Source organism: Apodemus sylvaticus, chromosome 2 (genome assembly GCF_947179515.1).
Source record: "Apodemus sylvaticus chromosome 2, mApoSyl1.1, whole genome shotgun sequence".
Classification (NCBI taxonomy): Eukaryota; Metazoa; Chordata; class Mammalia; order Rodentia; family Muridae; genus Apodemus; species Apodemus sylvaticus.
In genome coordinates this window covers 2,470,301-2,495,793 of record NC_067473.1, presented here as the reverse complement: position 1 = coordinate 2,495,793, position 25,493 = coordinate 2,470,301, and the positions used below count along the sequence as shown (strand labels likewise).

General features: G+C 45.8%; 1 protein-coding gene across 2 annotated transcripts in view; it reads left to right on the top strand.

The window, feature by feature from the left end:
• Positions 1-25,493, top strand: part of Dpp6 (dipeptidyl peptidase like 6) — a 659,720-nt gene that overhangs the window by 397,733 nt on the left and 236,494 nt on the right. For both annotated transcript variants that reach the window (XM_052172969.1, XM_052172970.1), the window contains exon 5: positions 6,466-6,540. In XM_052172969.1, coding sequence (XP_052028929.1) covers positions 6,466-6,540 — 75 coding nt within the window. The remainder of the gene's footprint in view (positions 1-6,465; positions 6,541-25,493) is intronic.

Sequence of the window (25,493 nt, the reverse complement as noted above, 5' to 3'; positions counted from 1 at the left end):
TTCCATTAGGGCTGTTTACAGGACTATGGGTAAAAGGTCAACTGAAGGAACATGAGCATCTTGCCAGTGGCTATACCACTAAAGAAAATGTCCCTCCCTTCCTCACCAACCACTAACTGCCTATAGATCATGGGAAACACCTGAGAGAGGCATTCAAGAAAGGTTTGTTTGGGCTCAATCCATCATGACACAGGGCATGGAGATCTCACTCCCTTTGGAGTGGTGAGAGTTTGCAGCAAAAGGAGCCCATGTCATGGTAGATTAAGAAACAAAAAAACAAAAACAAAAACAAAAAAACAGTAGAACTGGGAAAAAGCACCAAAGGACATCCTATAGTGGCCTACTTCCAATCACATCCTATGCCCTGAGGCTGGAGAACAAACATTCAAAACACAGATGGTCTCTTGGAGACATTTCTGACTCTAAGTACGACCTCATATATAAGACTGAACACCCAAGGTAGCCACATTTATAGAAATATGTGTTTTTCTATGTATGCCAGTGGTTCTCAACATTCCTAATGTTTTGACCCTTTAATACAGTTTCTCATGCCGGGTGGTGGTGGCACACACCTGTAATCCCAGCATTCTGGGAGGAAGAGGCAGGCGGATTTCTGAGTTTGAGGCCAGCCTGGTCTACCAAGTGAGTTCCAGGACAGCCAAGGCTACACAGAGAAACCCTGTCTCGAAAAAAAAACCAAATCAAAACAAACAAACAGATTCTCATGTTGTGGTTACCCCCAACCACAATTATAACTGTCATTTTGCTACCATTATGAATTGTATTGCAAATACCTGATATGTAGGCTATCTGACATGTAACCCTGTGGAGGTCATGACCCACAGATAGAGAACTGCTGACCTATATTGAAAGTACACTAAAGACATCATGCTCAAATCAATGGCAACAGTAGCTTTGTATCCTTGTTGTGGCTGGGTCATATCATTACTCCCTTGAATGTTCAGACTGGCCACAAGGTAGGAACAAAAGTTTTTTCTATTTACAGAAGTATGAGCAATTAAGAAATTCTCAATTTTTCACATAGAAAATGGTGTACATGGATGCAAATCACAGGCTTTCAGAACTCAAAATCTGTAGTATTACATTTTTAATAAAGCTCAGGGTAAGGTTGCTTCCCACCTCAGTGGTTTATGTTACCAAATGACACACACATACATAGCCTTTATATGTAATGTGACTTATGTTGGACAATAGCTGGGCGACTGCCTAGCTTCCATGTTGTTAAAATCTTCCTCCCGTGATAACTCTGAGTTATTACTAATTCCTATGTTCCACCTTGGCTGCTCCTGACTCAATTGAGCAGCCCTCTGGGCCATGCTCTCCCTGTGCCTTTCCATGCTGCTCTGCCTCTCTGCCCTGTACACTCCCCAGGCATGCTGTCTCTCCTCCTTCTTCCTTCTCCACATGGTCCCAAGCCAGGGAACCCTAAAATCCCGCCTCTCTAGCTCCTCCCCGGCTATTAGCTGCCGACATCTTTATTTACCAATCAGAAATAACTGGGGGCAGGTTGCTTAAAGCTATGTGGAGACCCTTTTGTGCAAATTAATAAAATAAAAGCAGCTACATTTCTCCTTTTTGTCCAATTAAAAAGGCTCCTTGCTCTCAGATATATATTGAACACAATTATAACAAGTATGTAAATTGTAAGGCAGGATATGCATGCATAACATACAGTCCACCATATTTGGCAATTTAGATTAAGTATTCTATCATTTATAATAACTTAAAGAATTTATAATTCTGTATCTCAATTATTGATTTTTACTATGTGAAATCCATCCTTTCAAATCCAGAATATTTCTTTAATGCGAAACAACTTAAGTTCAATTATGAGACTATCACCAGTCTTCACCTCTGTCAAAGTCTGAGAAAGAATTAATTACTTGAATATGTAGAGAGCATAAACGCATAGCTTTCAATTTATGCAATTTGTAGAGACAACTGACTAGAGAGTCCCCAGTATTCCTTATAGTGTTGTCTTCAGCCTTCTGGCCCAGAACCATCTAACAGACCTTAAGTGAATCAGGAATTATGAAGGACTACCTTACCCTGTTTGGCAGAACTTAGCAGTTGATACAAACTCTCAGCTACTGCTCCAGAACCATGGCTGTCTGCCCACTGCCTTGCTCCCTGCAGTGATGCTCGTGGACTCTAACCCTCTGAAACTGTAAGCCCAAATAAATTCTTTCTTTACAAAGTTTCCCTGATTATGGTGTCACATCACAACAATGAAAAAGTATCTGAGACATCCCTTAACGGCTATCATGAATTGAAGAAATCTTTTCTACCAAACATAGAAAATATAAGGCTTAAAGGGCTTCCCAATATTTAAAGAAGAGAAGGCATCAATTTTATTGAAGTTATACTATGTTGTGAATACTTCCCCACCACCACCAAATTCCTATCGGAAAACCAGCTCCCAAATTCTTATGTGAATGAGGAGGTGGGACATCTCCGTCATAATCAGGGTTGGGTGGGGCTTTGGGGACTGGCCTGTGATGGCAATGAGTGGCTCTGTAACAAGGGAAGAGACTCCTGAGTGCTATCCATGCTTTTATCTCGGTGTCATGGTGCAGACAGACACACCTCACCACGTCTGTACTTCTCAGACTTCCCCAATTGTAAAACTATGACGCAAATCGACTGCTACTCGCTGTAAATTGCTCAGTCTCAGATACTTTGTTATAGCAACTAAAAAGGGAGAAAGATTGAGATATCAGAGGATGAAGAAAGAACGCTTCACAAGTCCATTTTGTAGCCAGCAGCACCTTGAGATGAAAATCCAACCAATATACTACTAGAGAACAATCTTCTTCATGCTCACAGATGCAGAAATTTTCAACATAACAAGGGTACATGAAGCTCAAAAACATACGCAGGAGATAATACATCATGGCTGGGTATAATTTATTCTGGGTACATAAGGTTGACTTCCCATCTGAAGAGAAAACAGTATCATTTATCATATTGACAGACTAAAAAGAACAAAACAACAAAATCCCCTTGTACATAGATGAAAGGCATCATAGAAACACAAAACACATAAAAACAAAAAACACATTACAAAATCTCAGGGCAAAGTACCAATGAGCAGGCAGATAATGTCAGAGACACTCTGAAGCCACCAAACAAAGAGGCAGTCTGACTGCCTCACCTTCCCAGTCCAGCAAGCTAGCAATGCCCACCTCCTTCACAGCACAAGGACCTACTGCGTGCAACATAGGGAGGGTAGAAGAATCTATTCATAGAGAAAGATGACTATGAAGAAAATTCCAAACTCAAACCCAAATTTAACAACAGTTCTAAAGGTAAAGTTAGGATGCCCAAATCCATTAAATCCCTGTATATTAGCAACTTATGTGTACTGGCATTGAGACATCATCTGACTTTATATCTATGAAACATCCATCATATTGAATAATTAAAGATGAATGTAACAAAATGGAGGTGAGCTCTGCCAAAAACCTACAAAACTGTCAAGGGAGACTAAAGGTTGGAAGCAGCAGCCTTCCTCTTAAGGAGAATAACAGTGAGACAATAATTGGGTGGACACGGATGCTCTCTTAGAAGATGGTTAGGTCACAGAAACAATCAGAGGGGCACTTTGTGCAGCAGTGGCAAGGCTGTTGGATCCTTTCTCCACCTACTAGCCATTGAAGGACTTACATAGAGGGTGGCCTTAAGGAAAAGAAAGCTTGAAACATTCCAGGGAGAAAGGAGGAAGAACAAACCTTGCATGGCTGCAAGGCTCTTTTGCTCTGGGAGGTGTAGAGAAAGGAATGTTGGAACAAAGGGTAAAGAGGAAGAGAAGTGGGCAGGTTATGGGGGAGCATTGGAGGAGGACTGGACCAGGCTGGGCCCGCAGTCATCAGAGTCCTAGGTAGTGATGACCTCTGCTGAGGTGGGAAGCTGATGAGGAGTTCCAGCAAGGAAAGAGTTAGTTACACATGTCAGTGATGTGACACCCTGAAGGCAAGGGGAGACTGCTTAGCGATGGAGTAGAACCAGGGGAGGGACTGGATCTCAGGGAAATATGCTCTCCCCAGGTTAGGGTAGCAGGTGAAACAGCAGAGGAGAGGTTCCGGATACCTTTCCACAGGAGCTCAGAGGACTCTGGGCAACTGAATAGTACACATAGAAGAAAGAAGAGAGTATGGAGAAAGAGGAGAGAGAGAAAATGAGGCAGTGGGAGGAGAGGGGCTTTGGCTGAGCTACCGTGAGGGAGAGGAAGAAGCAAGAGAAGCTGGAGAGAGAAGACACAGGCCCGGGGGAGGGATTGTGTGTAATAGTGACTAGAGATGAGCCCACACACCCAGGCAGAGCTGCAGAGAAACAGTTATCGACTCACAGCCCCATCTGGGCATCAGACACCTCAGCAGGGGATGTGTGTACAGGACTGCTCAGCCAGTGCGTGGTTTTTAGAGTCCTGAAACAGTGGTGTCACTTACGAAATGGTTTTCTCTAGAAAAGTGAAGATCTGGCTGTTAGTCCTGCACTCCAGGGCTTGGAGTCAGAGAATGTGGTTAACTCGAAAGAGCAAGGTGGGAGGAGTGAATATGTGTAAGTGTGTGTGTGTGTGTGTGCTGGATGCAGGCATTTGGGGTAGGATGTAGGAATTTAGGGGCTGGATGTAGGCATTTGTGGTGGGATGCAGGAGGTAAGGAGCAAGCGTGGGAATATCAGAGCATAAAGTACTCAGGCAGATTTGGCTGGTCAGTTGTATGAGGATAAGGCCATTATTACCTCTACCATGGGGAGAAAATAGTAAATGTGCCTAGGAACTAAACAACCACAGAAGCCTCAAGCATCATGTACAATGGTCAAATAAGGGAAGACCACACTACAAACTTCTTCAGGGGAGGGGGAGGCTGTGCCCACATATCTATAGTGGGGAACAGATGCCATTTGTGGAAAGTGATATTTCAAAAATCTATTGAACTGTTTTTAAAGCACCATTCATCATCTCTGCAGACCTTAAATCCTTACCCTAAAAAGCCAAGTGCATGTGTGGCACTGCTCTTAGCCACAGCTGAGGGGAGTGGCTGTGTGTTTGTTCCCCTGTTTGCAGCTTCTAGATCTGAGATTGTTCATGTGATAAGGTTTACTGTGCTCAGCAGGATTACACTCCCAGAACAATAGATGCATTTCCATCATGGTGGGAGTGTGTTTGAGCCATCCTGCATTGCTGCTGCATTGGTGTGTCAGCTGAGATGGAGCACAGAACAGTCTGCTTTCTGACTCAGCTCTCCCACTGTGAACAGCTGCTTCCCCACCCCCACCCCCACCCCCACCCCCACCCCCACCCCCATGGACTGAAGAGCACTCTTTGCAACATATTTATTTGTGGGTGATCTTGCACTTAGAGGGTTCCACTCCTGAGAATTGGAAGTTGTAGTGTGTGTCCCCAATGGAGAAAATGTGGTTGCAGATTTGGCTTTGTGTGCTATTACAGTGCTGCTGGTGAGGAGTTCGGTGCTAATAGCTCTGAACCCGGGTCTAATCAGTAAGGTATCTTGAAACAGAAACATGCTATGCATATTACATCTTGATCCGTTGATGAATATGTGTCATGAGGAGCTAGGGTTCCCTTAGAGGAGAGGACCCCATATGTGCTGGTTTGGTGTTCATGATGAGAGCTGTGAATGCAGCCACTGAGAGCCACCCTGCCTTGTACGGCGCTAAGGAAGGCATGTGAAGGTGATACAAGGAGCACAGAGTGAAAATCCAAGCAAAGCAACTCCTTGCAATCCTTTCCTTAAGGTCACATTGCCCAGAAAGAGACTGAAGAGACAGAGATGCCTAACGTGACAGCACCTTCAATAGCATGGCTCACGAGTCTCCAAGTGGTCACTGCCACACTATGGAGTGATGAACACCAGGCAGATGATGTGGGCCTTCGGGGGCAGGGGCTTGGAGCCAGAGTGTGTGCAAGGGCAGAGGGCAGGGTAAGTTGCTGATATTCATAATCACAGTGATAGTCATTTGGACAAAGGAATTTGGCAGAAAAACAAGCATACCCTCTGTGGGCTGACTCCTGAGGAGTCCCACAACAGGAAAACCAAAAGGTACAGAGCAGGGTATAGAATCTGATTGTTTTAGGAACAACTCTGCTTAGCATATGCTTCAAACTATAAGAAAGAAAGAAAACGATGCCAACTGAGGGTCTCACAGGGAAATGATGCTTGCTTTTTCTGTTTCTATTGATTTGCTTCAGCATACACAATAAGGACCATTATGTTGAAACGTCAAATAAAACACAAACAGAATTTTTAAAAGCATCAATTTACTACATTTTGATAGGCTAACTAAACAATCTTACTTAATGTTGCTGGGTCACTGTTTTACTTCTTTTGGTAGAGGATTTTGGGAATAACACAGTACCTCTACAGAAGTCAAAGTTATAAATCTTGTAAATTCTATTTTCTTTCTTTTTTTTCCCTTTAGGAATCCTTAAGAGCCATCAGATATGAAATATCCCCAGATAAGGAGTACGCGTTGTTTGCCTACAATGTGGAGCCGGTGAGTCTGACCCTTGCCCTTCTGCAGAGGAGTCATGCTCTACCTGCTGCCTTCTGAGAGTGCTTCCCATATGCACCTTCCCCCTGATCTCGAACCCTGAGACACTTGGCATCCCTGGGACAGCCTCTTTCGAGAGTCATACCACCACATGGAGCAGAGGAGAGAAATACAGATTTTCTTGGCAGGAAACACAATGGCTCCTTTTAAGGGCTGTTTCCTAGCATGGCCCGGGGAGATGAGTCTCCTTGGAGATAGCCATTGTGCTTTGATTCCCAGTCTCCCAGTGAAATGATCAATTTAGCCCTAAAACAAAAAGCAGCTGCTAGTGGGCTCCGCCTGCACTCCCTGGTCATGCCAGGGCCCGTGGAAAGCTGAGTCAATGTCCCATCTATATGTTCTCTTTGTTAGTGTTCTGTGAGGCTCCTACCCCTTAAAATCTTGCTGGAATTTTCTGTTAAAATCTGACCCTTGGTTTGAGTGGCTGCCTAAACATCCAGCCCTGGCTAGCTTGCTCTCTTTACCAGTCGCTTCCAGCTCCCTGGTCTCCAGGTCCCCTGAGATCTTGTTAGTGTTTCCCATGGGATGAGAGCCCCTGAGAGTCTCAGCTCAGAGAGGCTCTGTGGGGAACCTGGCGTGAGAAGGGCATTGTTTTCTGTCTCAAGCTTAATTTTTAAATGTCTGCTATCCAAGAATGTTCATTTTTCTCCCTCTAAGTTCTCTGGGATAATTGGGCATCTGGGTCTAACTGGGAGAGTGTTTGCTTGGACACCATCCTACTTGCCTTGAGCTTTGAGCAGCAGAGCAGGGCATGCACAGAGCATGACAATCTGAGCTCCCTTCACTGTTCCCCAAAACTTTCAGAGATGGAGTTAGTGTGGAAGGATACATGAAGGACTCTGGATTTGCAGCTCCAGGTTGAATTTCTCTTTAATAATGTAATCACTGTGTCAGCCAACAGTGGGATCACCTCATTAACAACAGTGAGATTACTAGATTAACAACAGTGGGATCATTACATCAGCCAACAGTGGGATCACTATACTAACAACAGTGGGATCACTATACTAACAACAGTGGGATCACTACACTAACAACAGTGGTATCACTACACTAACAACAGTGGGATCACTACACTAACAACAGTGGGATCGCTACACTAACAACAGTGGGATAACTAGACTCACAACAGTGGGATAACTACACTAACAACATTAGGGTCACTAAATTAACAACAGTGGGATCACTACATCAACCAACAATGGGATCACTGCACTAATCACAGTGGGATCACTACACTAATAGTGGGATCACTACATTAACCACAGTGGGATCACTACACTAACAACAGTAGGATCACTACAATCACAAAATTGGGATAACTATACTCACAACACTGGGATAACTACACTAACAACAGTGGGATCACTACACTCAGAACAGTGGGATTATTACACTTCAACAGCAAGGTCACTACACTAAGTAGTAGAATCACTACACTAAGAGTGGGATAACTACATTAACTATAGTGGGATAACTACACTAACAACAGTAGGATCACTACATTGACTATAGTGGGATCACTACACTCACAACAGTGAGATCACTACATTAACTATAGTGGGATAACTACACTAACAACAGTGGGATCACTACACTAACATCAGTGAGATCACTACATTAACTATAGTGGGATCACTACACTAACAACAGTGGGATCACTACACTCACAACAGTGAGATCACTACATTAACTATAGTGGGATCACTACACTAACAACAGTAGGATCACTACATTAACTATAGTGGGATCACTACACTAACAACAGTGGGGTCACTACACTAACAACAGTGGGATCACTACACTAATAGTGGGATCACTACACTAATAGTGGGATCACTACACTAATAGTGGGATCACTACACTAATAGTGGGATCACTACACTAACAACAGTGGGGTCCAGCATGCCCTTCCCCAGAATCCTTCAAAGCAAAGGCTTGTGTATTTGTTCTTCAGAAGGTTCTGGAAGAGCATTCCTCCAGGTGCACCCTGGAGAGGAGAACCCTTATGATTGGTTCCCTGTATCTGTGCATAGTGGGATGCTCTGCCAACTTCTCTCCTCTGCCCCGAGACTCTTTTTGAAAGGCCACCCTGGGATCCCATCACAACTGACAGTCATTTGGTAAAGATGATTTTACCCAACATGAGTTTCTACCATGTAGAACACTAGCTACAGTTGAGACCCTTGATGTGACCCTTCCCACTCAGCTGTTATTATAAGCACAGATTTCCAGAATCCCTTCTGCTTCTGAAAGGGGCTACACAGGGATCCTGCCTGTCCATCTGGTGGGAGGTAGGAAGCCTGACCTCCTAACCAGATGAACAAACTTGTAAACATTTCTAGAAAAGGAGGTGCTTTGAAGGGGAAAGTCCTGCCTTGTAATGATGGAGTAGCAGGATGGAACAAGGCTTCCTAAACTGTGCTTAGCAATTATTATGAAGAGGGTTAGGTTAATAATATAATGATTAATTTACTAATAAAGTAAAAGAACTCACAAGGAAAGCCAAGAGCTGTAATTAAGGGGAGCTTCTTCACTACAGTACACATTGAAAGGTTTGGTGTCCCCAGGGCACACAGCATCTCCAGACGAGGCATTTTTTTATTTTTAATATAGTGTTTTTATTATTTTTTCATACATCTGATTGCGTTTCTTCCACCTACTCATCTTCCAAATCTCTCTCACCACCCCATCTACCCAACTTCATACACACTCTCTCTCAGGAAAATGCAAAGCAAAAAAAGCACACACAAAAGTATAGGAGTCCATTTTTTCTTGGCCATCTAAACCCAAGCATGAGGCCTGCCTAGTGTGGTTGACATATCCTGTGTCATTCTATAGGAAACCCATCACCCTCCCAATAGACATCAGATACAAAGAGGTTAGGATTGGGACTCCATGCCCACATCCCCATAAAAAACCTGAGTCATCAAGTCTCTGTGAGAGAATAAACTCAGTCATGTTCTTCCAGTTTTCCAGACATAAAGTATCTGTGGGTTCATGAGCAGTGTGCCTGGAATGTGAGGGATTGAGTTTCTATACAAGTGAACCTAGCTACAAAGTTTATCTATTTACTATTCTTACCATCTCATATCTTCCCTAAATATTTTTCCTGACTCAAAAAGCTAATGTTTGTCGCATGAGTCCTGTTTCAGAAACAGAAAGAACGTCATGTCATGCCTTAGGACACTCCTTTTGGAGAATTCTCTCAGAACTAAGGCATGCCAGGAAAGTAGTAGCTTTTAATTTGTGGTTTGAAAGTTATACAACCTCCCATAAGTAAACACTGCTTTAAAACTAACATGCTCCATTGGTGCGACCCTTCATGCAGAGACCAGCTGGTATCCATAACACATGTCCTAAACTCTGCAGGAGAAGTGAAAAAGTAATTGAAACTGTAATATCTTAGATCATTTCAAAATATAGGTATGTTTGTGAGAGGAAAGAAAATTTATATCTACAAAAGATTCTTCCTTAGATAACACTTTCTGAGAAAGCCTTGGATTTTTGTAAATAATTTGACTTTCATGTTTAAAGATGATAATGAAAAGTGCTGTTTTAAAAGCCCATGGACAGCATTCTGTCCCAAATAGCATTTTGTGTAAAATATGGTCTAAATAAAAGTCCTATCACTCAGTCACCGATTGAGTCAGTTACAGGAGACCCAACACTCAATGGCTTAAAGCAACAGCATCCATTATCTCTGATCAGGACTCAGGTTGGCTGGATATTGTTTCATGGCAGACCTATAATCCCAGAACTTGAAAGGCTGAGGCAGGAGGACTGTCGTGAGTCCAGTACTATCATTCTGAGGGTCTGAGGGTCTGTGTAGCATCCTTACTCTCCTGAACATGAGTACACACAACAACAGTGAGACAGCAGGACAGAGGAACTCTGCCTCTGGAGATCTGTGTTAGGTTCTGTCCACCCATTTATTAAATCTGTGTGGAATCCAGGCAGGGGGGGGTTGTTTAATCAGGTTGCTTTGCATACTACATCTGAATCATTAATAAATAACTCATCTCCTTTGAGTTTGTTATTATGCAAGCACGGAGTTGCATAATGAGTTATATAGCTCAGGACCCAATCTCAAAAACCACCACCACCACCACCACCACCATCATCATCTGGGCTCAAACTTGCCTTCAGACTCTGGTGAGGAATGGTCATTCCCAAGTTCCTTCACATGGATATTTACAGGGCTCAGTTTCTGGGGACTGAAGGGTCCCTCATGGACTCTGGGACATAGAATGTCCTCAGTATCTCCCCAAAGACAGTATAAAATGTGTGGCTTGTCCCTCAGGGCAAGAAGAGTACCGACCGCATGGTGCCAGGCAACATTTCTGATCCATTGTGGACTCCCCGACCCCTTGTTAGCACAGGTCGTTTGCCAGGTCAAGCCTACCCTGAGAAGTGTGGATTGACAAGTCTCTAGAGCCATTATAGAGCTAGCCCCTTGCAGTTACAGTTATGTCTCCTCAGCCTTCTTTCTCACATGCCTCCCAAACGCACTAAAAAGTCACGGAAGCAGGAAAGTGAGTCCAGCATGGTCTTGTGCACTCTGCTCTGGGAGCAGTGTCAGGAAAACCCTTCACTCTTCTTCAGATGCTTGCATGACAGGGACTGAGCAGGTCCAGAGGGAAAACATTCACGTTTATTGGAGAAGGGAGACCCGTTATTCATTAGTAACTCAGGAGCAGTTTGTAAACCAATATGGGTTAGCAACCACCATGCCTGGATCTCACACAGGTTCCCTAAGTGGCATGGGAGGAGCCTAACGCTGGCCTTACTAGGCAGTGCCCCTCTGTCCTGTGTCACCTGTGTCCAGTGTCTCACTGTTGGCGTTTATTCATGACCAGTATAATAGAGATGCTACACAGACCCTCAGGACCGGAGTTCTCTTGAGAATCCTAATGAAAAAGCAATTTTTATATGTGATAATTTTACTACTCAAACCTAAAGTTTAGCAATAAATTTACAGTAGGTTTCCTTGGGTTGGCTGCTTCCTTTCTTAAAGAATTTTATGTTATGCACTCAGAAGGGAAATAGCCCCATAGTTTATGTTCATATTTACCGATGGCCCCTGGCCGGCTGGGGCAGCAATCGAGGCTTTGCTACGCCCAGGTGGTAGTTTGTAAAGATGACTTTTAGACTCATAGCCAGGGTCATTACTCAGCCATACGTCTCCTGGCCATCTCCAACAAGCCCTATGGGCATTGGCACGGAAGCCGGAAACTGACCTGTGAGGCTTGAGCAGCTCCAGGTAATTGTCCTTCCTGGGAGACAATCTTGATTCTCTACTTCTTAAAATATTTCCTATGCTGGTTTTTAGCCAAGTAACAGATATTTGATCATCTGCCCTTTTCTCAGTTGGGTCACAGATACTGGTGATGGGACAGGAAAGTAGAAGATCCTTCGCCCCTAAGAGGTTCTGTCTCAGGGTGGGGGGTATGGTGCAAGGTACCATGGATATCTCTCACCTCAGAAGAGCATAAGGTACACAGCTGCCTCCTCAGACTATAGAGGCCACCTCTTCCTCAGAGGAGGAGGGAGACATGTTAGCCACCTTCGCCCTCACAGAGAGGATGTGCTATGTAAGCTTCCTTCCCACAGCAGAGGCGCCCTGTACAGTCTCTTCTTCAGGGAAGAAGAGTGAAAAGAACCATGTATGGCTTCTTCCTCAGAGGGAAGAGCAGTGAGATGACTGCCCTTCTCTCTCCTCAGAGCATGTGGTGTGCTGTGAACAGCTCCTCCCTCAGATGAGTTATGGTGTGATATAAACACTCTCCTCAGAGATCATAGGTGTCCGGTACAGCTTCTTCCGGCTGTGAGGTACCATTCACAGCTTCTGCCTCAGAAGAGAGAGCAAGCTGTGTAGAGCTTCCTTCTCAGAGGGAAGATGGTGCTGTGTAAGCTTTCTCCTCAGAGGGCAGAGAAGTGTAAGGTGCCATCTACAGCTTTCTGCTCAGCACATGGTGTGTTGTACAGCTTCCTCCATGGAGGGGGAGTGGCGCCATGAAAGCTTCCTCAGAGAAAAGGGGCCTCCTCTGCAGTTTCTTCGTCATAGGAGAAGAGTGTGCACAGCTTGTCATCGCTTGTTTCTCTCCTTAAAAACTCATCTTTCTCCAGGGGAAAGACATTTTGATGCTGAGCTGTGCATTGCAGGAGTGAAACAAATTTTCTATTTGAGAAAAAAGAGAATCTATCTTTCTCCTGTACTTTGTTAGTTAATGTAGCCAAATTTACCATCTGGAGGAATTTGAATATATTATTTATATAAAGCTGGAAGGCACTCAAATACAATCAACATACTTGGTGAAATTAATTCCATCTAAATTCCATGGTCTTCCATGCACATCTTTGGTTTGGGATATGTATGTATGTATATAATCATTATGCGTGTGTGTGTGTGTGTGTGTGTGTGTGTGTGTGTGTTGCTATTTTTTCAAGAACACAAGGACTGGAGCGATTGCTCAGTGGCTAAGAATGCATACTGTATTCTCAGAGGATCTGAGTTTGGTTCCTACCACCCACATCACATGACTCCCAATAGCTATAACTCCCCCTCACCTCCTTTACTGACTTCTTCTTCTAGCCTCTTTGGACACCATACTCATGTACAAACACACACACAAACACAAACACACATGGGGGAGGGGAGGAGAAAGGAGAGGGGGAAGAGAAAGAGGGAGGGAGAGGGAAGGAGAAGGAAGAAGAGGGAGACAGAGGAAGACTGCTGAGTAATTTCTATGTCCTCCTTCATGAGCAGCTAGCCAACATGGCCCCTGTTAAATGAGTTCCTTGTGCATTATTTCTTTTTACTATGGCTAACTTTGGACTTGCATGTTTCCCAAATGAGGACTCAACAGTCCATACCTGCAGTAAGTCCTTAGCCTGCCTAGCTAACCTTGATTACCCAGCATCCCCTGCAATGGGAGGAGGGGAGATTGCCGTTAAGTGACTCTCCTGCTGTTCTGGAGGAGTAGCTACAGGACTCCCTGGAACTGTACCCATCCATACCCACATTCCCTTTCTGCCTCGCCTTCCAGCCAACTTTTGTTAGCAGCTTTTGTTGGGTGAAGGGTTGAATTTAGCTTTACTTTGTATTTTCTTACACAGTACCGAGTTTGATTACAGCATTTTCGCAGGTACATTGTTCTTGTGGGTCCTCCCTCCTCCCTAGCCCTTGTGGGTCCTCCTCCCTAGCCCAGCTCTCCTGCCTGGTCCTCTTTTCTCTCTCTCATAAGATTGCTTTTTCTGCTCTCATGGTCATATTTCTAGTTTTATGACCTCATCTCCTCCGTGTGTGTGTTTGTGTGTGTGTGTGTGTGTGTGTGTGTGTTGAATCTAGGATCTCGCATCAGAGGAAACATGAAAACATGTGGTGTTTGTTGCTTTGGGCTGGTGGGCTACATTTAACATAATAATCTCCAATTCCATCCCTTTTCCTGAAAAATGCCATGACTTTCTTTGTAGCCAAACATAGTTCAATGGTGCACACACACCATCTGTTTCTGCTTTTATCTGAGCATGACCATCTAGCATGGTTCCATTTCTTAGAGCATGTGAGCAGTGTGTGGACAGCAAACATGGATGTATGAGGTGAGGAAGCATGTGCACATGTGGCGGAAGGACATAGCAGTCATCAGAAAATAAATGCATGGATGGTACATTGAGCAGACATTGTGGTGTGAATAATAAAAGAAATGGGCCAAGAAGGGAAGGATCAAGGAGCTAATCGGTATTAACCAGCTTCCCGGAAAGGGGTGGACCCTCCTGTGGGATACATGCAGGGGGGCTTTGGGGGAAATGGGACTAGAGAATTAGAGACAGCCCCACTGTAGAAGATGACCTAGAAGGGTTCCCAGAGGGAGCAGAGTGACTCCCTGAGGGCCTGGATTCTGGATCATGGCATGGAAGCGTCAGCATTCCTAGAACATACAGCCACAGAAGCAACAGGTGTGTGTGAAGTGAGGAACAGTGTCAATGGGTCAGGGTGCACAGGCCATGACTGTGACAGCATAACAATAATCATTCTTAAAGACCACCAGCTGGGAGGGAGACTCTGCATGACTTAATGTAAAAAGTAAAGTTTATGTAAATGGTGATAAAAAGAAATGAAGAAATGTAAATGAGGTGAGTCACAGGTTTGCTGAGTGACATGGCCAGACATCACGTAGAGCACACTTAATTGTCTTTATTGTGAATGCCCATCACTGTAGTGTAGCAAGGAGCAGAAAGATTCAAATCCTTCCGAAAATATTTGTCCTTTATTTCACATTCTGCAGACTGTGATTGAGGGTGAGCTGTTAACAGCAATTATTGGCAGAGACTCCAGGCTGATTAATATGGAACAAGCTACCCTGGCCATCTGAACAAATGATTAGGACTTGGAAACTTATTGTGGATGATTATCTCTACCTTGTGGCTGGAGATTTTCACACTTCTGAAAAGGATTAGTAAACATGGTGGGTTAGGAAAGACTTCCCTTGTGATTCAACCCCCACTGTGTCACAGAAATGATTTAGCAGAATGTTTAAGTAAGAGGCTGTCTGAAGCCTCATGGGTATAGGACAAGGCTGTCCACTTAACACGAATAATATTAAACAGCCAGAAACACTCTAGAGCACGTGCTTGATTTTCATCTAGGCAACCAGAAGGACTTCAGTAGTAGCAGACAGACTTTCAAAACCTGTCGATTCCCACCTCGTCCTGGGTGTGTTCCCCAGGAAGACACTGAGATCTTTAGTTTCTGGCCCTCACGACATCAATGGCAAGTGCCTTTCACTTTCTTCCTTCACAGAGCAGAGGTTTTCATCTCTCAGAAGGCAACGTTTCTACCTCATGGCTTCCTTTATTCCTGACTTTTTTTTATTATCAAAAGCCTGAACATGAACGATGGAGCCACCGGCCGTGTTCTGGCAGGTTCTGTGTGCTAATGCCCGGAGTGCTGCAGCTTGGCAGACATTCCTGCTATAGCTGCTGTGGTGACATTTTGGGCCAAGTCCATTGCTATAGCTTTTGAGTCTCTAGAAATGACTGAGCAAGTGTTGAATTGCCTGAACAATCCCTAAATCACGTCTCCTTGGGCCCCTCAGCGTCTTGCCAGCCACTGCTAGATAGATGGGTATAGTCTGACAGGATCCACAGTACCTACTTACATGGCTACAAGGCTTCACTCTCAGGTCTCACAGGTGTGTGTGTGTGTGTGTGTGTGTGTGTGTGTGTGTGTGTCTGTGTGTCTGTGTGTCTGTGTGGGTGTCTTTGTGTCTATGTATCTATGTGTGTCTGTGTGTGTCTGTGTACATGTGTATGTGTGTGAGTCTGTGTGTATGTCTATGTATGTCTGTGTATCTATGTGTGTCTGTATACATGTGCATGTATGTGGCTATGTCTCTGTGTGTCTGGTGTGTGTCTATGTATGTATCTGTGTGTCTGTGTGTGTGTCTGTCTGTGTGTGTCTAATTTTCTATGTGTGTGTGTATGTGTCTGTGTGTGTCTGTGTGGGTGTGTGTCTCTGTGTGTGTCTATGTATATGTCTGTGTGTGTCTGTGTGTCTGTGACTGTGTGTGTCTTGTGTATGTCTCTGTGTGTCTGTATGTGTGTATCTGTGTGTATGTCTCTGTGTGTATCTGTGTATGTGTCTGTATGTGTGTATGTCTGTGCCTGTGTTTGTCTCTGTGTGTATGTCTATATGTATGTGTGTCTGTGTGTATTTCTGTGTGTGTCTCTATGTGTTTGTGTGGTCTGTGTCTGTGTGTCTGTGTCTGTGTGTGTGTGTGTGTGTCTGGGAGCACAGAGCTTCTCACTGAAGGAAGAAAAGGAGATGAGCTTGCTGATCGTCCAACAGTCTGCTATGTAATGAAGGAAACACACATTGGAAAACATTATTCTTTGGAATGCACAGAGCAAGGGGAGCAGGAACCATGCTGAGGTGTGGCTGTGACTCTGTGGCACCTCACCTCCCTGCCCACAGCACAGGGCATTCTCCATGATTTCTGACTGCTGCCAGCTGCCAGAGACACCCATTATCAAAAGAAGAACAACAGTGTTTATTGTTAATACTAAAGTTAGCATACAAAACAACAGGTCACAAATAGTGTCTTCATGCATCTGTCACTAAACCCTGTCCCCTTTCCTCTCCCCGCTAGACCCACCCCATTACCTCGTGCTGACCCCCACTCTTTTCCCAGATGCCTCTCTGCTGCCATGTCATGTGAATCCCTGCCTCTGTCCTACCATCCCTTCTCGCTAAGATCACTTCTCCCCTCATGGTCCCCCTTTTATACTTTTACAAGCGTAGAGTGAGGAGACATGACAGTGCTGGAATTCTTGACTGGGTGGGTGGATATCCAGCTGCCGTGGGATAGACTCAGAGATTATGTGTGGTCAAAGAGCAGTAGCTAGGGCTAGACCGTTCCTCACAATCTTCTCCTGCCCGTGCTTTGACTATGCTGTGGACTTGAAGGGTTCCCAGCCATGTTACCAGCTGTTTCTCCACTCAGCTGCCTCTCTCAAACATTCAAGGTGCTCAGGCCCCTCCACTGTGAAGCAGACTGAAGATGGAGGCACTCTGCCTCCACCCACAGTTCTCTCCTCCTCTCCCTCATGGCCAAACTGCTGAGAACAGAAGCAGATGGACTCAACTCCTTCTTTCTGTCTCTACTGACCCCTCCACCGCTGAGACCCAGGACTCTTGACAGCTAGGGCATGGCCTCCTTTTGTCTCTGTTTACAGAGGAAGATGCTGTGTCTTGAGGAGGCTAGTGATGTCCAGCACAGGCGGAGGCTAAGGTGTGAGTCATCTCTCCGGCACCATGCTGATCTGAGCTGGATCAGCAGACCTCTGCACTCTCCCCTTCACTACAGGGAAGCGAGCAGTAACTACCAGCAGACCCTTTGTCCCTAGATTCACGGCTTCCACCGTACCCCATGGCCTCATGGCAGAACTGAGGTCCCTTGGCTCCCTGGGCATCTTGTCTACATGCTCAGTTTTCTCCGGCTGCCCCTTTCACCTCCTCAGCCAAGACTCCATGCTGTCCCTAGTTGGTGGATCTTCCTCACAGGTTCAGGTGAGGTGAGATTCTCTTCTCAAGTATGGACTGCTCCTGCTCCATTTTATCAACTGCTGCAGCCCCTGCACAGAGTGCTGGCAATGGGGCAGAAGCACCCAGAAGGAACTCTCCCCTGAGCTGACTCTCAGGCCCTGCCCGATCCTACCGTGCAGGAAGGACAGACAGACACATAGGTTGTATGTGCTTCAAAGTTTAAGACACAAGAATCGGCATGGCAATGAGGCAACAGGTCAGGCCTCTGTGCAGTGCCCTTGCTATGGTTCCAGACTCCAGGTTCCTGACATCTCCTTTCAGCCTGGGGTGGCTCCAGGCACAGTGGAACTCCTCCCATGGCCTCAACAGCACTCTGCCTCCTCCACTCCCTAGTCCCATTTACCAGTCTCACAATCTTCCCCACCCCCTCGGGTCCCCTCAACAGAGAGCCTTCCCTGACCACACAGGTGTGGGAAGGTTTCACACCCCTTGGGTCTCTATCCCAAGTGTTGCTAAAGTTCCTCTCCTGGGGCACATGGCCAGAATAATAATAACAAGCAGACTTTCATTCTACCAGAATTAACCCTGGGAGTCAGTGGCTTTATGCGACTTGCTCACATGCATAAGGGGTCCCCAACTGGCTCAAGGGTCACCCCAAAACATCTGAATTAGAAAGTCTTCACTAGAATGGATGACTGTTCTCTAGAGATGTACAAATGGGGTCCCCTTCCTCTAGTCTCCCCATCTATGCACTTCGGCCCAGAGATCACTCACAATTTTAGAACAAAATCTCAGACAAATGGCAAGAAGGGGGTGCCAGACAGGCCCTAGGTACAAGTCCATTGACCCTCCACACTACTCCTTCCAGAAGGGAATGTCTAGAGTCCACATGCCCAATTGTGAGGGACTCTGATAAGAGGATACTGCTGGTGTCATGAAGAGAGCAGCAGTTTGGCTTAAAGGAAACAGCCTGACAACACAAAGGACTCTTCAGAGCCCAGCATGCACCTTGCTCTGATTGATTCCTGCAGGACACACACACACACACACACACACACAGAGTTGCATAGTAGGATTGCCCATGTCACTCCTGCTGGCCCCTCCCAGGGCAAGAGAGTCAACATGAAGAGAGTCTTGGCCCAGGCTGTTCAGAAAGCCTGCTATGGCTGGAAATGCTTGCAGCTTCTGGGGTTTATTAATTTCTGTAATCAGATGGGCTTTGGATAAGGCACACAGGCAAGGATCTACCTCACAGCCAATCCTGACAGCTCAGAATGCACCAGATGCACACGCCACTCCTGCCAGCCATTGTCATGGTGCCAACCACCTGCTGGACTGCCATCTTTGGGAATGCTATCTTTGCTTTCAACTAAGAAACATATTCTGATATAATGTAGTACAAATCGAATTTCTTCCTCTTCTTCTAATGATGATAAGTTTTGTGTCTGTTCCAGTTCTATGAGTTTTAAAACCTATATGAACTATGTAATCAAGACCGCAGATCAGGGTCCTGAAAGGCCTTGCTGATCTTGAAACCTCCCTGGGCTGATGCTGCAGGCCTTTCTATCCTCACAGCCTTGGCAGCTGCTGGCTTTGCTCGGTCCCTGCAGTTCGGCCTTTCTTAGAATGGCATATGAATAACTAGAGATGGTATCTGAATTTCCGGGGCCAGCTTCAAAGGGAGCATCTTCACATTCAACTCTGAGGGAGGTCTCAGGTTTCTTCAGTAGTGTTGTGTGTTCACACTCAGGACATTCGATATATCTCCATAAGAAGTTACCTGCCATTTGGTGTCACATGCAAAATCAGATTAAACTGGATTAAATGTGTCAACAGTTCAGTGGCTTTTATTGATTATCCCACCTTGCTCCAGCTGCAGAATCTCTCATGCAGAAAGCCTAACGAGACAGGGAAACCATGCCAAAAACCAGAGAGACAGGAGAGGGAAGCTGAGCCAGTGACCTAAACCTGCAGAGGCTGGAGGCTGGAAGCCAGCACTTGGAATGGCCTGACACTCCACAGGAAGAAGGTTGATCGCCATCCTGAGGCAGACAAGCTGGAGTTGAGGTGCTGAGAAGGTAGCCGCTTAAGGTAGCTGGTGAGACGGGGTTTATCCTCCCAGCATCTTAGAGAAATACACAGTCTCTGGGGCGGGCAAGCAAAGCCCAATCAGAAGGCGCTGTGGAGCAGGCCCCTCCACAGGTGTGGTCCCTGACTCGGAGGACACTTCTCACCACCAGTGTCTGCTCTGCTCTCTTCCTTTCCCTGCGTTGTACTCTGCAGCTGCCCCAGCCCCGTGGGTCATGGGGCTTCTTTTCTATGGAGAGAGAAGGTTTCCCGGAGCACCTCTGTGGGGCTGTGGCTCTCTCAGAAGGACCAGACATGGCTGGTGCTTGCAATGATGTGATATTGAGCAAGTGGTGACACTTACAGGGGCCAGGCCACTGGGGAAGATGCCACTGATACTCGGGCTTTCCACCTCTCACCTATTCTGGTTACAGCTCTGGTCCCTCCTTTTGTACCCCATGGAGCCGTACCCAGATGACGCTGATAGGAACGATTCAGCATGCCATGTGCCTGCATTGGAGTCATCAATCTGCGGTGTGCAGGTGTAGCTTAAGCTTGGCCTTCTCCCTAGAGAGCATTCTGGGTTTTATTTCCCAGCAGCCTCCTCTGTCTTAAGCCAAACACCCTCATAGAAGTGAAAAGGGCCTTTCTAAAATGACTCAGTCATTTGCCTCTGTACAGATAAGGAAAGTGAAGCCCAGAAAGTTCTATTGCCACCATGGTGGCACAGCTCTGTACTCCCAGCCTTCAGGAGGCTGGTCATGATTTCAACATCAACCAGGGCTACACAGTAATATGACCCTGTCCCAAAAGTAAGAAGCACATCTGTAAAGTAGAAGATGATGCCTTCGCAGCTCTGTCTTAGTAAGGGAAAAGTCAGGCCAAGAGCCCCCCATTCTGCCCAGGGCCATCACTCAGCTCTCTTCTGGCTGCCTTGTAGAGATTTATGGCAGGAGTCAACAGGGGCAAGTCAAGACTGACTGCTTGCCACATACAAGTGGATCTCTTCCAGACACAGCAAGGAGCAAGTCCTGAGGCACTGGGCCTTGTTGAGGGAATACATGTGTACCTGCATCTGTAGAGGGGACAGGTATTAAGTGCTTAGACTGTCCGGGCACATGTAGTCACCTAGATAATAATGGAGCAGCTGTGGGTGGTGTCAGACTGGAGAGCCACAGAGCGAGCCTTACATCACATGCCCTGCAGAGCACAGGCATTAGGTGATGCAGGAGACATGCCTTACCAACCCTGGTGAAATATCTTCTCTTCATCCTGATCCACTCCAGGGCACCTCAGAGCTGTCGCCATCAAGAAGGAATGGCACCTCATTGACTGCAATGGACCCCTGTAAATCTTGACAAGGAGACAAGATAACTTCATTTTCTCCATGCATCCTTGACAGGCACTATGGCAAACTTCTGGGTGGAATGTGCACCTCGATGCCCTTGCATTTAAAGTTTCTCCCAGCCCCTACAGAAAGGAGTAGCCCTTAACTTAGGTTTCTCGTGACCGAGACTCTTCTCATCTTTGATGGCCTATGGCTGATGCATTCTGGGACTTCATCCAGCGGGTTATACTGGGCTCTGTGCTCCTTCTGACCTTAGGGATGATCAGCAAGTTAAGGGAGCCAGCCTCTTCCTGGAAACCAAATGTCTATGAGCCTTGCTGAACTAATCATTTGTGTGTTCCTAAGACATGGTCTCATTAAATCAGAATCTGGGCTTTTAATGTAATCGTGTTTCCGTCCTCGGTGTCTACAGGTAAAACCTGCCTCTGGCATTTATTTCATGATCATGACATACACAGTTACCCACGCGCTGGTGATGAATGTTCCATTCACTAATGAGCAGAAGGCTCATTAAACTGGAATGAATGGATTGCTCCATTCTTGCAAAGCTATTTGTCAAGCCAGACTCTGGCCACTGAAACCTGCCGGCATGAGCCACTTCCCCCACGTCAGTGTGAACTGTCCACCTGCATGAGCCACTCCCCCCACGGCAGTGTGAACTGTCCGCCGGCATGAGCCACTTCCCCCCACGTCAGTGTGAACTGTCCGCCTACATGAGCCACTCCCCCCCCACGGCACTGTGAACTGTCCGCCTGCATGAGCCACTCCCCCCACGTCAGTGTGAACTGTCCGCCGGCATGACCCACTCCCCCCCACGTCAGTGTGAACTGTCCGCCGGGCATGCTGGTCCTAGGCTTGTTGGCTGGGTTTTATTTTACTCTTTTCACCAAGTGGGGAAATGGCGGGACAGTGGCACAGGTTCACCAACTTTTGCAGCGTCTTTCCATACATCCCATCCAACCTAGCATCCCCCTGCTCCACTGGGTAGTGAGTGAATGTGCTCAAAGAAGTTATGCAGGAAGCTACACAGACTTTTCTCACAGGAGGGTAGACTCTTCCATGTGCCTACATTTTAAATTTATCATTTTTTTTAGTTCTTCAAAATCTTGTACTTTCAAGGGTTTTTGCTTTTTATTTTATTTTATTTTTTTATTTATATCACACTCATTTCCCCCCTCCTGGTCACCCTCTTCTTACAATCCTTCTTCTCTTCCCCTTCTTATCTGAGAAGGTAGGGGCCCGGTGGGTATCTCTCCACCCTAGCACTTCAAGTCTCTGCTAGGCTAGGCACTTCCTCTCCCACTGAGACCAGACAATCAAGCCCCACTAATAGAACATTTCCCCCGTACAGTCGGCAGCTTTTTGAATAGGCCCTGTTCCAGTTGTTCTGAACCCACATGAAGGCCAAGCTGCACATCTGTTACATATGTGTGGGGAGGCCTAAGTCCAGCCCTGTTTGTTCTTTGGTTGGTGATTCAAACTCTGAGAACCCCAAGGGTCCAAGTTAGTTGACTCTGTTGGTCTTCCTATCAAGTTCCTATTGCTTTTTGAGGCCTGTAATCCTTCCTCCTACTCTTCCATAAGAGTCCCCAAGCTTCATGCACTGTTTGGCTGTGGGTATCTCATATCCACACTCACTTCCCTCCCAGTGCCCAGGGACCAGTGCAGGAGAGGAGCAGGAATGCTGTTGGAGCCAGAGCAGTGAGTGAGCCCAAGAAAACAGTGTTGTCTGTGCATAACAGAGAACTGCACTATGAACTCACAAACGTTAAGACAGTACAAGCAAGACCCATGCATGGTGTGTATTTTAAAACTTCCTGTGAATGGCTAAGATTAAAAACTCAGGAGACAGCAGGTGTTGGCGAGGATGTGGAGAAAGAGGAACACTCCTCCACTGCTGGTGGGGTTGCAAACTGGTACAACCACTCTGGAAATCAGTCTGGCAGTTCCTCAGAAAACTGGGCATGTCACTTCTAAAAGATCCTGCTATACCACTCCTGGGCATATACCCAGAGGATTCCCCAGCATGTAATAAGGATATATGCTCCACTATGCTCATAGCAGCCCTATTTATAATATACAGAAGCTAGAAAGAACCCAGGTATCCCTCAACAGAAGAATGGATGCAAAAAATGTGGTATATATACACAATGGAGTACTATTCAGCCATTAGAAACAATGAATTCATGAAATTCTTAGGCAAATGGATGGAGCTGGAGAACATCATACTAAGTGAGGTAACCCAGTCTCAAAAGATCAATCATGGTATGCACTCACTAATAAGTGGATATTAGCCTGGAAAACTGGAATACCCAAAACACAATCCACACATCAAATGAGGTACAAGAAGAACGGAGGAGTGGCCCCTGGTTCTGGAAAGACTCAGTGTAGTAGTATAAGGCAAAACCAGAACGGGGAAGTGGGAAGGGGTGGGTGGGAGAATAGGGGGAGAGAAGGGGGCTTATGTGCATTTTGGGGAGTGGGGGACCAGAAAAGGGGAAATCATTTGAAATGTAAATAAAAATATATCGAATGAAATAAAATTTAAAAAAGTACATCCTGTGGGTCACAAGTCAAAATTTGGAGAGCACAGACAGTTTCAGGTGTCTACATCACCGTCTGGCCAACATCTTTTGGGGAAACCCTCTGGGCTGCTGTCGTTCAGTTCTGCAACAGTTGGCCCTGGTACCTTTCATTGCTGAGGCTGCACTTCACATCTCTGACTCTACTGAGTGCTTCTTCATCTCAAGTCTGCCTTTTAAAACTCTTCCTCTGCTGAGTCGTATTTCACCCTCAACACAACAGGCTCCCTGTCAAAGGCCTACCACTGCACTGCTGGGCATGGTCTCGGTAGCCATATGGTGGCACTCAGCCCTTCTGATGCTGCTGGTGCCATATGGTTACTCAGCTCAGAACTATACTTGATTGTGGCTCACTTACATTTGCATATCTCCCCCACCCCCAGGACCCTCCCCATCCCATAACCAGGGGCCTCCTAGAGGCTGTGCAACACCTGGTCTAGAGCTGCTCAGTGACCTTCACGGGTCTGAGGACTGCTCTTTTGCTTGGCTCTGGTCTTTACCTAGCTGAGAGTGTGCCCTCATCCATGTCTCCAGATTGTCAGCAGCTGGGTCACCCTGTAGTGACCTTGTGTGGTGTCTGAGTAATTGATTGAAGTAATTAGCTGAGAAATTTGCACACAGATAAGTGCACTGTCCTCTGCTGTGCAAAGTTTATCCCATCTGATCTAATATTCTTGGCTTTTTATTTCAGTGTGTAAATGGGGCATGCTGAGTGAGAGTCAGAGAGGTTTTTCCTCTGACTAGGAAAATGCGGTCTTTTTCCTTCCGTTGTCATGATCTTATTAAAATAAGTCGTTATAAAGTACCAATAAATATGCTGATGAGCAGCATCTGGCATTGTCACTCATGTGACCAAGTGGCCCATGTCTATGGCAGTTGTTTTTTCTGCTGCCACGATAAAGTCTATTTCTTAAGGGCTGTGGCCCCAGGAGGTTGCCCATGTTCTAGTGGGAAGCCCTACCCTCAAGGGCATGTGAGTATCACTAATTGGATTTAGCAAATTATATAAAAAATAAAATAAGGAGATGTGAAGTTGGGCAGGAGGGAGATGTGGAGGTAGAACTGGGGGTGCATGGGATTAAGGGGAGTATCAGGTAGGTGTGGTGGAAATACATTGTATAATCTATACAAGTCTCAAAGAATACATTTCAAAAATAAAAACAAACAAATTTAATTAAAAAAACACCTAGGCCGGGCAGTGGTGGTGCACACCTTTAATCCCAGCACTAGGGAGGCAGAGGCAGGCAGATTTCTGAGTTCGAGGCCAGCCTGGTCTACAAAGTGAGTTCCAAAACAGCCAGGGCTACACAGAGAAACCCTGTCTCAAAAAAACAAAAAAAGAACAACAACAAAAAAACCACCTTAGCAAAAGTAATATAAGGGAGAAAGGGCTTGTTTTGACTGACAGTCCAAGGTTACAGACATAATGGCAGGTAAGCCGCAGTAACAGGAGCCTGAGGCAGACAGTCTCATGGCATCCATAGGCAAGAAGCAGAGAGAGATAAATTTTCTACTCAGTTTACTGTCTCCTCTTTATAAAAATCACATGATGCCAGCCCAGGGAATGGTGCCACCCACAGTGGACAGGTCTCCCCAGCTCAATTAACTTAATCAATACGCTCCTCCATAGGCATGCTTACAGACCTGTAACTTAGGTGACAATTGAGGGTCCCTCAGTGGAATGTCTCAGAACTTCGAATTCTCTGAGAGAATGTGGGCCAGAGACAAACCAAAACCACCACATAAACTCAAACCTGCTTTTCGTTAATCAAAAACTACTTCTTTATCTTTTCTGGAGCTTCCTTCCTGGTTATCAGCCCTCTCACAACTTAAGTATCGTCCTTTACTGTCT